General features: G+C 40.7%; 1 protein-coding gene across 1 annotated transcript in view; it reads left to right on the top strand.

The window, feature by feature from the left end:
- The first annotated feature begins 1,041 nt into the window (after positions 1-1,041).
- The window catches only part of ARHGEF37 (Rho guanine nucleotide exchange factor 37), a 122,894-nt gene continuing 109,856 nt past the window's right edge, over positions 1,042-14,079 (top strand). Inside the window, exon 1 of the mRNA XM_089659441.1 lies at positions 1,042-1,106. Coding sequence (XP_089515567.1) covers positions 1,057-1,106 — 50 coding nt within the window. The 5' untranslated portion in view covers positions 1,042-1,056. The remainder of the gene's footprint in view (positions 1,107-14,079) is intronic.

Raw genomic sequence — 14,079 nt, 5'->3', positions numbered from 1 at the left:
ATTTTGTCCTTATTAAGTTCCTCTTTTACTATAGATCCAGCAGAGTACCATACACCTACAAATTCTGTAGCTGCTGACTTTTAATAAAAGGACACTATGGGTCCAGCATCATGCTCACTCGATCCACTTCTTTGGTGGTCTTCGGAGCAGCTGGCTTTGATTCTTTGAGGCTTCACAGCTGGCTGCCCACTAAGCATACGTGAGCCGCACTGTGCTTTGTGAATTGTCCTACAGCCTTTTGGGACCTGTGATGTGTCCCAAAAGGTTGCGTGGGGGGGGGGGGGGGTGAAAAACCTCTGATGGATTACCTTGGCAAGTGGGAGTGGGTATTGGTCAAAAAGTGGTACCTTCTCCCCCAAAAAAGTGCCAAAAACAAAGGGGGGCAGGACAAGGGCAAAAAGCAAAACTTCCGCTTTAGGGCGAAGTTCTGTTTTAAGATGGCAATATCAGTGTGATAACTCTATAGGTCCAGCCCTATTTTTCTACTTTCCTCTACTCTCCACAGATTGACAATGCTGCTGCCCAAAGGTGCCTCTGTTGCGCCTCCATTTAAGACAGAAGGTGTGAAAATAAAACAAAAACAAAAAGAAGTCTAAAAAAGAAACCTAATGCAGCCACCACATTTAAGGATTGGTAAGCTACAATATAAAATTTTTGTTTCTGGGATTAATGTACCATATGTGGCTGTAACTTGGACCCAAAGCACATGTTTACTATGACAAATGAAAATCTTAAAATACATCACTTACAGGAATGTACTCTGAACAACTGGATCAAGTGATTTTCATATTTCTCAGCATTGTATTATGTTTTAAACTCTTTTTCTTATGAAGATAAATTTCTGATGTTATGTCCCACTGTGTTCAAGGATATGTCTGGGTTTTAAACCTGTCCTCGAGGAAGTACACTCAAAAACAGGTCAACTAAGTCCCGGTACAGGTAGCTAGAAAATGCAGCACAGCTGGTTGTGTCAGCATAATAGAATGAGGAAGACATTGCTCTGAAGCAAACCAGCTCAAGAATACATTAGAAACATATTTCAGATTTTACTTGGCCATGGCTGATAACAGAAGGATAAGCATCCAGAGACCTCTAACAAGCGGGATGTAAGTATCAAGAAACAGTTGTATGTTTATAGTCATGGTCATTTAATACATTCATGCTATTTATCCTGTGTTTCTTATTTTATGGAGGCAGGTGTAAATATAAAGTACAGTAGTAGTTGTATTACCTAGAGGCACTGTATGTCATAGCGACCTGTAAATCTGGCCATAGATGGTTCGAATCTTGGCCTGTTCAGCAGAGATTGACTGAGATTTGATCCATCTATGGGCAAGCTGGTTGTGCTGAAGTTAATCCATTGATCAATGTCAGTACAACCAGCCTGTTGGATTTTTTACATGCGATCTCTGCTGGTGGCTACAGCCACTAACAGTGATCATAGTGTTCTTCCCGCAGGGAAGGCTCTGTGTCAGTAGAACACAATAACGCTGTAGGAGGGTCAGCCAGTGCTGATGGGGGGAATCAAGCGATTTTCTCTCCTGCAACCAGTGATTGGAAAGAAATTTGCATCACCTATGGCTTACTTTAGAGTTTATGTTTCTGCGTGTGTTCTTGAAAATGCACTGGTACACTGGTATCATACTGAGTTGGTTTGGTTTTTCTCTAGATCAAGATTAGCATATATATATATATATATATACAATATGTATGATAGCAAATTTTTTTTAAATATGCACTGCTTACATCTTTTGTTTAATTTAAGTACTTTCAGCTATTAAAATTTAATACATTTGCCTTGCACCTTTAGGAACATTATAGTTCTCCATTGTCCTGCTGGAAGGTGACCCTCCGTTTCAGTTTTAAGTCTCTGGCATACTAAAACAGGTTTTCTTCAAGAATTTCCCTGTATTTAGTGCCATCCATCTTTCTTCTAATATCGACCAGTTTTTCAGCCTTTGCAGACCAAAAGCATCCCTACAGCATGATGTTGCAACCACCATGCTTCACTGTGAGGATGGTGTTTTTCCATGTGTTTGGGGAGTCTTCCACATATTGTCTGGTGACCTACAAATGTGTATTCTTCTTTTTTTTTTTATGCAATGGTGTTTTTCTGGTCACTCTTCTATAAAGCCCTGCTCTGTAGATTGTATCGCTTAATCTGGTCCTATAGACAGCTGCTGTCAACTCCAGTGTGGATCTTTGCAGCTCCTTCAGTATTAAAGTGTTACTAAACCCAGTACCCTGCATTTACTATATCTGGTCTCCCACAGTACACACAACATGGAAATGCAATTATTTTAGTAAATATAAACTGCTAAATACCTTTTCTCATCAGCAGTATATAGCAGTCTTGTGACAAATATCAGTGTCCAGCCGAGCACTGGTAAAACTTGTAGAAGGAGTTTTCATTCTGCTCTGACTGTCCTATGAGGCTGCATGACCCCTTTTGTCTGGACAGTGCTAATAGGTCCTGTGCCAATCACATGCACCCGCCTAAAGAAAAAACAACCTCTTTAGTCATAAACACTAATCTGCGCATGTGCAGTGTTCTAGAGCTCTGTACTATCAGCAGATGGATTGGGGACCGTAGAAGGAGGGGAGGATCAGAGAAAACAGGATCAAACAACCTTATTACACAATGCGGAGGATTAACCCCTTAGGTTCCGCAGTGAGTATAATAAGCATGCTTTACTGCATATACAGACTGATTTTATTGATGTGGGTTTAGTAACACTTTAACTTTGGTGGTTTTGTTACTTTTCTGATTAATGCCCTTCTAGCCTGGTCTGTGAGTTTTCCTGGGTAGCCTCTTCTCTTGTCAGACTTGTAGTGGTGCCATATTCTATTTTGTAGAATGTGATGTTTAAGCTCTGAGATATTCATTAATACTTCTTCACAACATTGTCTTCATCCTGTGTAGAGAGCTCTTTGGTCTTCATGTCGCCTGCCTAATGCTGTTGCAAACTCTTTTCAGAACATGGGATGAAACAGGAAATAGGAAACGTACACATAAAAGAACATATTAAAAAAAGTTTATTGGGATTCAACAGGCTGTTGTTAATTATTAAAAGGGGTTTACCAATATAATATTAATAAAACTGCAAACAAATTATACCTAAACCACCATACGGTATATCATAAATCTAAACTGAATAACTATCCCCTTCTTAATAAAACCACACAAATGATTAATACAAAAGAATATTAGGGTTGGAGGAAGATGGCTGGATGATTCTCTGACTTCAGCAGCTGAAAGGGATCCATTAGCAGATTATTTAAAAGGCAATGCATATTCTGTCTCGGTGATTGGTCCTCTGGTTAGCAAGGGGGTCGGTGTCCCTAAAGCTTTTAAGATCTAACCCAAGGTACGGAGACACCATAGACCTAGCCGTAGATGCAGGAGAGAAAGAGGAGTTAACTTGTGCAGGTACAGAGTTCCATGCTTAGTGCACAGCGGGACCCCTTCACTGTCACTGGGTGTGAGGTAGCAGGCAAAGCTAGGCTGTACAGTGTTCACCCCTAAATGCTCCATTCAAGAAGATAAGGTATACAGTGCCACGGGAAAGAGTGTCTCACAACAAGGAGCCTCCAATTTTAAATGTGTAACTATGCAAGGTGAACGGTTCACTTTTAAATACGAAGTGCTGCCTTAATGTTGATTTCACATGTCCGCAGCCCTGCCTAAATTGGGGCATTAGTGAGTATGTTCACAGTCCACGTGTAGGGTGAGTTTGCCTCACCCACACACTTTTATGTACACTCAAGATTTCTGTTTTTTGTCTTAATTATTGTTTATGTCACAATAAAAAAAGATTTTTCACCTTCAAAGTCACAGGCATGTTGTGTACATCACATGTTACAACTCCCCCAAAAAATCCATATGGTGGGTGAATACATTTGCAAAGCATTGTACTACTTAGCAAGTCATCAACCTGGAAAAAGAATGCAGCTTCTAAAGTTGCACTGCATTTGGGATCTATGTTTGGGGTGCCATTAACAGTACAGTGTATTGGCACCAACAGCAGATTGCAAAGGCAGTGCGTTTTGAACGCAATGCGGGAAATGTGCACAAAACACGCCTTTCTTTGCTGTGGTGTAAACTGGCCCGAAATCCAGACTCTTGGCTATTTACTTGTTGTTAAATCCCTCTGGAGGTTTAAAACAATCAAAAAAGCAGTACTACAATACTACCAGAATAAAGAGCAATCCCCCACACTTCTTCTGAGACAACTGAGGAGATACTGTGAATGTAAGTCATCATGGACATATTCCCTGATTCATCACATGTATTGCTGCAGACAGTGGTGCTAACGTCATCATGTCAGTGCCACTCTCTGTACCATCAGGGACCACCCACCAGACCAAAGCCTGAAAAAGGAGAGGACCCAGGAAAAAAAACCAAAAAAAAAAACCCCACAAAATACTGGCAGCAAGGATCTCAAAAGCAAGTGGGTACACTAAAGGAGCCTGAGGTCCGGAGTAGGGCATTGAACGCAGTTAGTACGTTGTATAAATCAATGAATTGAACCTGCCTCTTGTAATCAGCTGCACAGTGGTACTTTGGGGGAAGAAGGGTCAGACATGTATTAACATGTGGTATCAAAGAATATTCTTATGGGAAACAATAGAAAGATGGCCATATCAGTCTTCTTATGCTTTGTCACTGTCAAATCATAGACAGGGGGCAGGGAGGTAACCTACCTGTGTTACCTAACTGCTGCATAGAAAAATGCGGTAACCAATCTGGCTGTGCTATCTGATAGGGATGGGTAAATCTCAGAATCAGACTGAAATACAAACCAATAAAAGAATTTCATCCATGTAGTTGGCTTTTTAACTCAAGATCAGCTTTAAAATAGTATAGTGGCTATTTCAAAAAGTGACTTTTTGAATGATGATTCAAATGTTACTTTGGTGATCAATACAGCACAGAACAATATCTTAGGGAAGGTAAGGAGCAGCAATCAGCAGCATTCTTATTTCACTGATGGGCATTCCTGGGAACTTTTGAAAATCATAATTCCTGAGATTGGGGGTGGAGTAAGTGATGGAATGATGGACAGGGCTAGTAGCAGAGTGCGAAACGCACCTTGGTGAATGATAGGTGTGCTATAAAGGTGCTAACATTGGGAAGGGCTTAAAACCTGAGCATATGTACAGACTTCAGGGTCAGAAGTATGGAATGTGCAGAGTGCAGGGGTCTGGGGTGACTAACGTACATACTGCAGGGTTCAGATTTGTTATGTACAGGGTGTGGGGGTCAGGAGTGGGTAATGCACAGTGTAACAGGGGTCAGGTGTATGTAACATACACAGTTTAAGAGTCAGAAGTATATACTCTGCTCAGGGCACAGTGAAGTATATACTTTATTTAACACTATGTATATGTTTACACACTGCATACACCTACCTGGTAACTGATACAATGCCCACAACCTGAGATTTCCCTTGGAGGAGAGGGAAATTAATACAAAATGGGATTGCATTGGAATGCAAAATGGGGTCTGTAACACAAATTGTGAATGAGACAAAAAGTGTTACAAGGGCTGTTACCCATAGAAACAATAACTATGCTGTTACTTGTAGCAAATTGATGAAAAAATACTTTACTCTTTGAAACCAATTATAAAACTGTTGTTATTCATAGCAACCAATGACAAACTAATAACGGTCCACAGTTAATATGAGCATCAAGTTCTTTCTTTCAACACAACAGGCCGCTGCAATTCCCCGACTGACAAAAAGCAGCAAACAAAAGTTCCCAGCTCACTTACCAGCCAGCCTGCAAAATAATGAATTAACCTGTTAGCTCACGTTAAAACAAGAGGTTTAGTTTGCATACAGTTGCAAATGAATGCATACACTGTAGAGGCCACATCACGGCACCCCAGTGTACTGCAGTCCTAACTCTATAAATTTTGAGAGTCTCCAAAGTTGGAGCACATATACAGTAAGGTCCATATATATATTTGAACCATGTCTAACAGTTCACGTTAAAACAAGGGTTTTCGCTTGCACACATTTTCAAATATATTTCAAATGAGAGTTTTCAAAGTTGGAGCACATATATCACAATGAAAAGATTGAGGGCAGACTGTCCTAGCCCAATCCCCAATCTGATGTGGGGTGTTTTGATCCTTTCCCAACAACTTTGATTGTGCACTCTGCTCCACCACTATTCATGCAATGCCCTGTATTTTGTACAATGAATACAAGGGGTTCTCTGATTGGATGAGGTAATTAAAGAAGGAGAAATATGCAGGTCTGATATGTTTCCTACATCTTGCACAAGTCTGTGCCCCACTTCTTTTATTCCTGTTCTTCACCTGGCTGGCACTGATGCAATGTACATGCCCTCTAAATAATGGTGCATTAAGGTCAAATATTTCCCAGTATTTGTATGGCACAACGACAGGCAACGTAGCATGTGACAATAACAATTATGTCATGTACCCATTTTATGTTGGCCGACCAAGAGATTATTTATTTTGTTTTTATCATGTACTTATATAGTGCTTTTACATATATATTGTACATTCGCATCAGTCCCTGCCCTCAAGGAGCTTACAATCTAAGGTTCCTAACTCACCTTTGTATACTAGGGCAAATTTAGAGAGGAGCAAGTTAACCTAGCAGCATGTCTTTGGAGTGTGGGAGGAAATCAGAGTACCTGGAGGAAACCCATACAAGCACAGGGAGAACATACAAATTCCAGGCAGTTAGTGCTGTGGTTGGGATTCAAACTAACAACCCCTAGTGCTATTAAGCTGAAGTGCTAACCACTTAGCCACAGTGCTGCCCTATTACAGGCATTCCAGTAATGACCTGGCAACTAGATCTTGTATTACCAGGTCAATTCCAGCAAGTTCCACTTATGTTGATGGGGCATTAATGAACTCAAATCTGCTTACTGCCTTTTTCCACCTTGAAGCTGTTCATTGTATTGCTTTGTTCAGTAAGGTTGCCCATACATGTGCCAGTTATAAGCAAACAGTTGTCTGTATAGACTGAATTGGCTTGGGTCACTCCTTGGCTTTGCAAACTGATATCTGCTCAGACATTATTTAATTATCTGGTAAAATGCAATTGGACAATAAACATAGTGATTACTAGGATCCTTTTCTTTTGTCCACTGAGCGTCCTGGCAGCGTGTAAAGGGTGCTTAACAACCAGATCATGTGCATCTGGATGTATATGTGTTTATTAGAGATAAAGCCAGAGCTGATTTAAGGGCAATTCAACTTTCGTGGGGAAAAAAAAATAATAATATAGCATATACAATTGCAATACAAGCCATATTGTAATTGAATGTTATTAAAAATTTCCATTTCTTTTTAATCTGCAGAACTGTAATTTTTTGTAAAATGCAATGCAATATGGCTACCTGGAAGTGCTCTGTACATAGATGGTGTACAGAATGCCCCCTAGATGTCATTACCTGCTTGTGTGATTGGATCACTAATTTTCCCAGAAGTATAAACTAAGATAAAAGTCAGTTCAGGCATCCTCTGCAACAAAAAAAGTCATTTTTGGTAAGATACTCCCAAAGGGAAATCACATCTATAGGGATGCAGACCCTGCCACTTTCTTCATTAGAGTCCTGAAGGTGCAGCATCTGATTGATAATTATAAAACCACTCCATACAGATTCACGCTGCACATGGACACAGTCACACAAACAGCTGCTTCTTCAGAATAACAAAAGTTAGAAATCTGCAGAAAACTGTTTTTAAAATGCTTGCACTATACATACAGTAGATCACCTAGAGGAAAATTATTTTTCTTTTTCTCAACAAAAGAGTGGAGTTACTCTTTAACCGTTTCCCGCCCACCTGCAATGTACTGTGAGCGGGCAGCAGCTACAGGCAAAGCGACGTTCCCATATGTCGCTCTGGCTGTATGAACACAGGAGGGCGCCACACACTGGAGTAGTTGCACGGCGCTATCCCCCCCCCCCCCCGCGACTGCTGTGTCTGGCGGACACAGCAGAATGAAGATCCTGGTGAACGGGACCCGATGATCATGTGATCGCTATGTTAGCAAAGCTGTTATGAATCAATCTCATTCATAACAGCTCTGCTTCTCTTCCTGGTGAGCGGTGATTGACCTACAGCTGTCACATGATACATGGGGCCAATCACAGCACCCTGTACAATGTGACCAGCTCCAGCCAATCACAGATCAGTATCTTGAGCTGTCAGTTCATGAATGAGTTTGGTTCATGACAGCAAGCTTTGCATTGCAGGAGAAATCATCTTTATTAAAAAAAAAACAAAAAAAACCAAATCTCTGATACTTCCCCCCCAAACCAGTACAATGTTACTATGGTAACATTGTACTATTCTGATAAAAGTATTTTTTTTAAAAATCATTAAGACAATGTTAAAATTTTTTTATAAAAAGTACCATATGAAGAATTGAAAAAAAATTTTTTTTAAGAGTAGCCTGTTTGGCTACTTGCCAACACTTACCCACACTTACCTGCAGCTCTTGGCAAAGCAACGTAATCTTGCGTTGCTTCCTATTTTGGCATGCATGAGCAATATATCATTAAGGTGACAACTTTGTGTAGTAAAAAAAACAATTGTCATTTTCAAAAAATTTGTGGCAAAAAATAAAATGTTCCATAGACTCAACATGCCTCTCTGCAAAATGCTTGGGGTGTCTACTTTCTAAAAAGGGGTCATTTGGGGGGGGGGGGGGTTGTACTGCCCTGGCATTTTAGCTTTCACACAAACCAATAATATAAATGTATTGAGATTTTTTTTTACCAAAGACATGTAGCAGAATACATTTTGGCCTAAATTTATGCCTAACTTTGAGTTTATTTGATATTTTTTTTAAAACATAAAGTGAAAAATATATTTTTTTTTTCAAAATTTTCAGTCTTTTATTGTTTATAGCACAAAAAGCAAAACCGCAGATGTGATCAAATACCACCAAAAGAAAGCTTTATTTGTGTGAAAAAAAGGACAGAAATTTTGTTTGGGTACAGCATTTTATAACCACACAATTACCAGTTGAAATAGCAAAAAATGGCCTGCTCATGAAGGGGGGTAAATCTTCTGGAGGGATAGTAGTTAAACAATCTATTTTTTTTCCTGTGATAAAAAAAACCTTTTTTTTTTTTTTTAAACTGTTTGTGAAACTGGCTCAGAATCCCTGGCAGTGTGATTATTTGTCCCAACACCTGTGCTTGGTCTGCACATAAATGTAAAAAAGGGAGGCATATGCAATAAAAAAGGTACTGAAGTTAACCTTGCACTGTAAGCAAGGTCTGCCTGTTTATTGATGGTCCCATTGCTAAAAATAAACTGCAGTGAAAAAAGTTAATTAATATATATATATATATATATATATATATATATATATATATATATAACAGCTTCTGTACTGCAGGGGGTGAAAACATGATTCTTCCGGTAATGTCCGAGGTTAGCAAAGTAGAACAAATCCTGTGAGATGACACTCATGTACAGTGTGAGATTATCTCCTTGTGAGTTTTTGGCTACTCAACATGTAGGCAGGTGCAGTCTGTACACCCCACTGTAGGTGGCGCTAAACCAAAACTGCAAAACAGAAGGGGAAGGATTTGAACCTAGTTCCTCTATGACTTCCTGCAATCACCTGGGAGCAGCTGTCCGATTGGACACTGGGCCCTGCGTGGCCTCCGTGGCCATTTTAAGTGAGGACAGAGCTAATTTAAACCCCTGTCCCCCTGAATTGGCGCACATGGGTAGTGTAGCTTCCTTTCTGTTAGCACAGCACTTAGTGGCAGTAGTAGGAAAAGCAAAGGGACTACGCTATGTCCACTGAGGAAGCCTCCTATTTGGGTTGGACTAGCCAGACCACATTCCCGCTCCTCATTGCAGAAGCTGTTGGCATTGTTCAAGCTACAGAATCGCTGCTGTGTATCTCGTAAGTGGCTCCGGGCGGCTGTGTGCACTCACTGGGCCTTGTTGTACCTTGTTGGAATGTTTTCAATATACAGTTCATATTACGTGGTCTCTGTGTGATCTCTGCCGCCGCCATACCACACTGCACCCTGCCCAGAAACATTTCCTGGCATCTGGCCAGAAGGATGGTGGTGCCTTGGGCAGAAGCTGGGGAATGATAAGTATATTAAAAATGACACTAAACTCTGCTTTAAAAAATTTAATTATTCAAGTATGTATTCTTAAAGTGGTTGTAAACCTCAGACGTGAAATATGAACAAAGCATATCCCTCTATAGTGTGTATTTGTCTCAATTAAGAGCACTAAGTGTCATTTCTGTCTGCTGCCTCGTTCCTCTGCTATCAGTATGAATCACTTCTGACAAGATTTCCTGACACCAAGAGAAAAATGGTGACAGGGAAGGAATCACCAGTGGCCTCAGCTCAGTTCCTATGAGCTGTGTGGAGGGGGATGTGTCTCTTCTCTCCAATCAGCTCTCTCAGCTCTTTTCACTGACCTCTGCAGAATGTAATCGCAGCTCTCCGCCCCCTGCTTTGTGCACTCTCAGACAGGCTTTAAAATTCAGCACTTTGAATGGCTGTAGAGAAGAGAAGACTGAAGGTAGATAGACAGGTACAATTTATGTAGGAGGATTTGTTTAATCTCTGTGTATCACCTAAGCCCAGTCACTTCACTGGGTATATGTAAGGGTTTACAACCACTTTAACTCAGAAAAGCACTTTCTATTGCTTTCAGCTGCCTCCAAATCTACAAACTCCTTTTTTCTGCTGCTGCCATCTGACTTACTGTTAGAACGTGGCTACATTGTCCATGGTCCCATTGTATGTAGGAAAATAGGCACCCTCTGTTGCTCATTCCCAAGATGGACGGTAGACTATGGGATTTGTAGTGTGCATAGAGCAGTGCACATGACTGCAACTAACACACACGGCTCATTCCAAACAAGCAGAACTGGAGGGGAAAAGGAGAGGTTTTGGAGCTTAGAGAAGGTGTTACAAGGAGGTAGAAAAACACAGTAAGAAAGTTGTAATGAAAAATTGATTAAAGGGCCATTAAGTAGTGGATGTGTATGGATTTTTTGGAAAATAAGAATATCATTTGGTGTCACTAAAGTGGTTGTAAAGACAATACATTCATTGAATTCCCTGCATTAAGGTCAAATATTTCCCAGTATTTGTATGGCCCAACAAATACTTACCCCTGAGTCCTTACTTGATCCAGTGCTGTGCTCTTCTGTAGCATCTCTCTCTTCTCTCCCTGCATTCACAGGACAGTGAGGCAGCGTGGGAGCCATTGGCTCCTGCTGCTGTCAATCAAATCCTGTGAGAAGGGAGTGAGCGGCAGGGCCGAGCTGTACTGTGCATTACCATTGCACAGATCAGATAAGTATAACATGTTTATAACTAAAAAAAATATTTTAGTCTTTACAACCTTAAACTTATTTTCTCTCCACATTTTGTTTTTCAGTTCACCAAAGGTAAAGGGGCCTAGCTACAAAATCAGAGCTTGCTGTTAAATGCAGTATCTGTTTGAATATATTTAATGCTACCATTACATGTAGAGGGGTTAGACAAAAAAATGGAATCGCTGCATGATTTTCAGGTATCAAAGTGACAACATGTTTCCCATTGAAAGTGGAAGTGACGTAACATTCTTTTGCTTCCGCTGTGTGATGAGACACCTAGATAACAGGCGGGAAGCCTCACTTTCATTGCACACTGCTAGTAATACGGAGTCATGTCAGAGCTTCAAAGAGGGCAAATTGTTGGTGCCCCCTTAGCTGGTGCCTCTGTGACTGAAGTTGCCAATTTATTTGCTGTGTCACGAGGTACAATATCAAACTTTATGATGGCGTATACAGTTTCTGGGAAAACATTGTCTGATAAGTATAAGCGCTACAACTGACTGAAAGAGAAAAATAGGATTTGCACAGGATTGTGACCCGGAATAAGAAAACTGCTGCAAAAGTGACTGCAGAGCTCAGTCTCTGTCCCCTGAAGACTGAGTCCTGGTTCACACTGATGCGGTGCGGAATTTGCAGCATTTTCAGTGCGAATTCTGCACTGCATCAGAATCTCACCCCATTCATGCAAACCACTGCGGGTGTGTATGTTAAGTTGACAACACCCCAACAGCGGTCTGCAAAACGTAGTGTGATGTGCAGAATCAGATAACATAGATGTGAATACCCATGCGATCCGATTCTAGTATGGGCCAAAAAAGGGTCCTGCACGGTTTTTGGTGTGGGTGCAGTGTGATTAGAGTCATAGAAAATGTATGGCTCCATTCGCACCGGACACAAATCGCATGTGATTCGCACAGGAATGCGGTGCGGTTCCTGTGCGAATCACATGCGATATACCACACCGCATATATGTGAACCCAGGCTCAGTCCTGTGAAGACTGAGACTGAGCTCTACAGTCACTTTTGCAGCATTTGCAAACATGTAGTGTTTCCGTTTTTTTTGTCCAACCCCTGTATTAGCCCTATATAGTAGTTACCAGAACATTTTTCATAGCAGTGGTTCTTTTAAGCAGTTATTACCTTCTGCAAGAGCTCCATTAATACAAACAAGTTTTCTTCACCTGCATAGACAATTCACAGGTTTGTTTTTAAACGGGCCATAGACAAAAGATCAGCCAATTGGACTAACATATGTAAAAAAACTTTTTGCGCCGCTACTAGAAAATATGGAATTATAAGGACAGCACCACACTTGGCTACAGGACTAGCAAAAAACAACAAACAGATAATTGATGTGCTAATCACAATAATGCCACAGACATTCCAAAACAAACAATTAGATGAGAAGACAATAGATAATACACCATAACATAATTAGTAAATGGAAGGAATATGGGAGTGAAGGGAAAGGTGAAATAATAAAGGTCCCAAATGAGGACCATAAGGCATAACAGACAATTGACCGTGGGAAAAACACATGGAAATGATCAGGGAAAAAATAAAATAACTCAGGCGACTTTGGAGTCATACAGAATGGAGCCTATATTTTCATGAACATTGTACTCGTGTGAACTCAGTTTGTCTACTGGGTCAATCGTTTTAATTGCTTGTACCTTAAAACTGTGTGCGCCTGTGAAATCTCAAAAAATGATTGTACCCAAAATATCCAAGGGTCACGTTTTAAAAGCCTTTACAGGTTATCAGTTTAGAGTTAACTATTAATGATTGCACTGGTTTTATTGCTCTCACTCTGACCTTTTCAACTAAACCTCACCCGTGGTGTAATTTATGTTCCCATAAACATGCATGCCCTACGCTGTGTATTTGAACCGGGGTGTGTGATTTTTAATGATAATTTATTTTTAACACTTTTTTCTACATCTACCTTTATTGCTATAACAAGGGGACTAATGAGCCCTATATGTGATAGCTTGGCTAGGTGACAGGTTCTCTTTATGGAGACATCACGGATCTTTTAGACCTCCAATGTTTCCTCTGCCCTGTTCTACAGCTAATCAAGCACAGTTCATGTTTGTTTAGCCGCTTCCCCAACTATAGTTGTGGGGAATGACAGCTCTGAATGCAAAAGTGACAATACATTTTGCTTCTGGGTTCATTAGTCACAGACGGGATCAGGGAATGGACGTTCATTCAAGTGTTACTAAACCCAGGACCCTGCATTCACTATATCTGGTCCCCTACAGTACGCAGAACATGGAAATGCAATTATTTTAGTAAATATAAACTGCTAAATACGTTTTCTCATAAGCAGTTAGATTAGTCTTGTGACTTCTATCAGTGGAAGCACTGGTTAAAGTTTGTAGGAGGAGCCACAAAGCAAATGCTCACAGCCACACCCCTGGCCACTGCATCTGCAGCTAAAGGGGGTGGGGTTAAAAACATGGCTCAGCTGAAGATTTTACTACCACTCATCTGCTAGTGTTAACGAGCCACAAAGCTGCATCTTTTCTGCCCCTAAGACTGCCCTTACTTAGGTAAACTTTGCAATATCACCCAAACTGTTCTCTCTGCTCCTCCCACAACCTCCTGCTCTAGCAGGATGCAGGACCCCTGACCTCTGTCTGGACAGTGTTGATTGGCCCTATGCTGTCCACATGCACCCCCCGCAAAAAAAAAGCTCTCTAGCAATACACAC

This window comes from Staurois parvus, unplaced genomic scaffold (assembly GCF_062004578.1).
Source record: "Staurois parvus isolate SC_StPar_1 unplaced genomic scaffold, SC_StPar_1.0 ptg001158l, whole genome shotgun sequence".
Taxonomy (NCBI): Eukaryota; Metazoa; Chordata; class Amphibia; order Anura; family Ranidae; genus Staurois; species Staurois parvus.
Note: the sequence above shows the minus strand (reverse complement) of the source record. Positions and strands in the feature narration are given on the sequence as shown.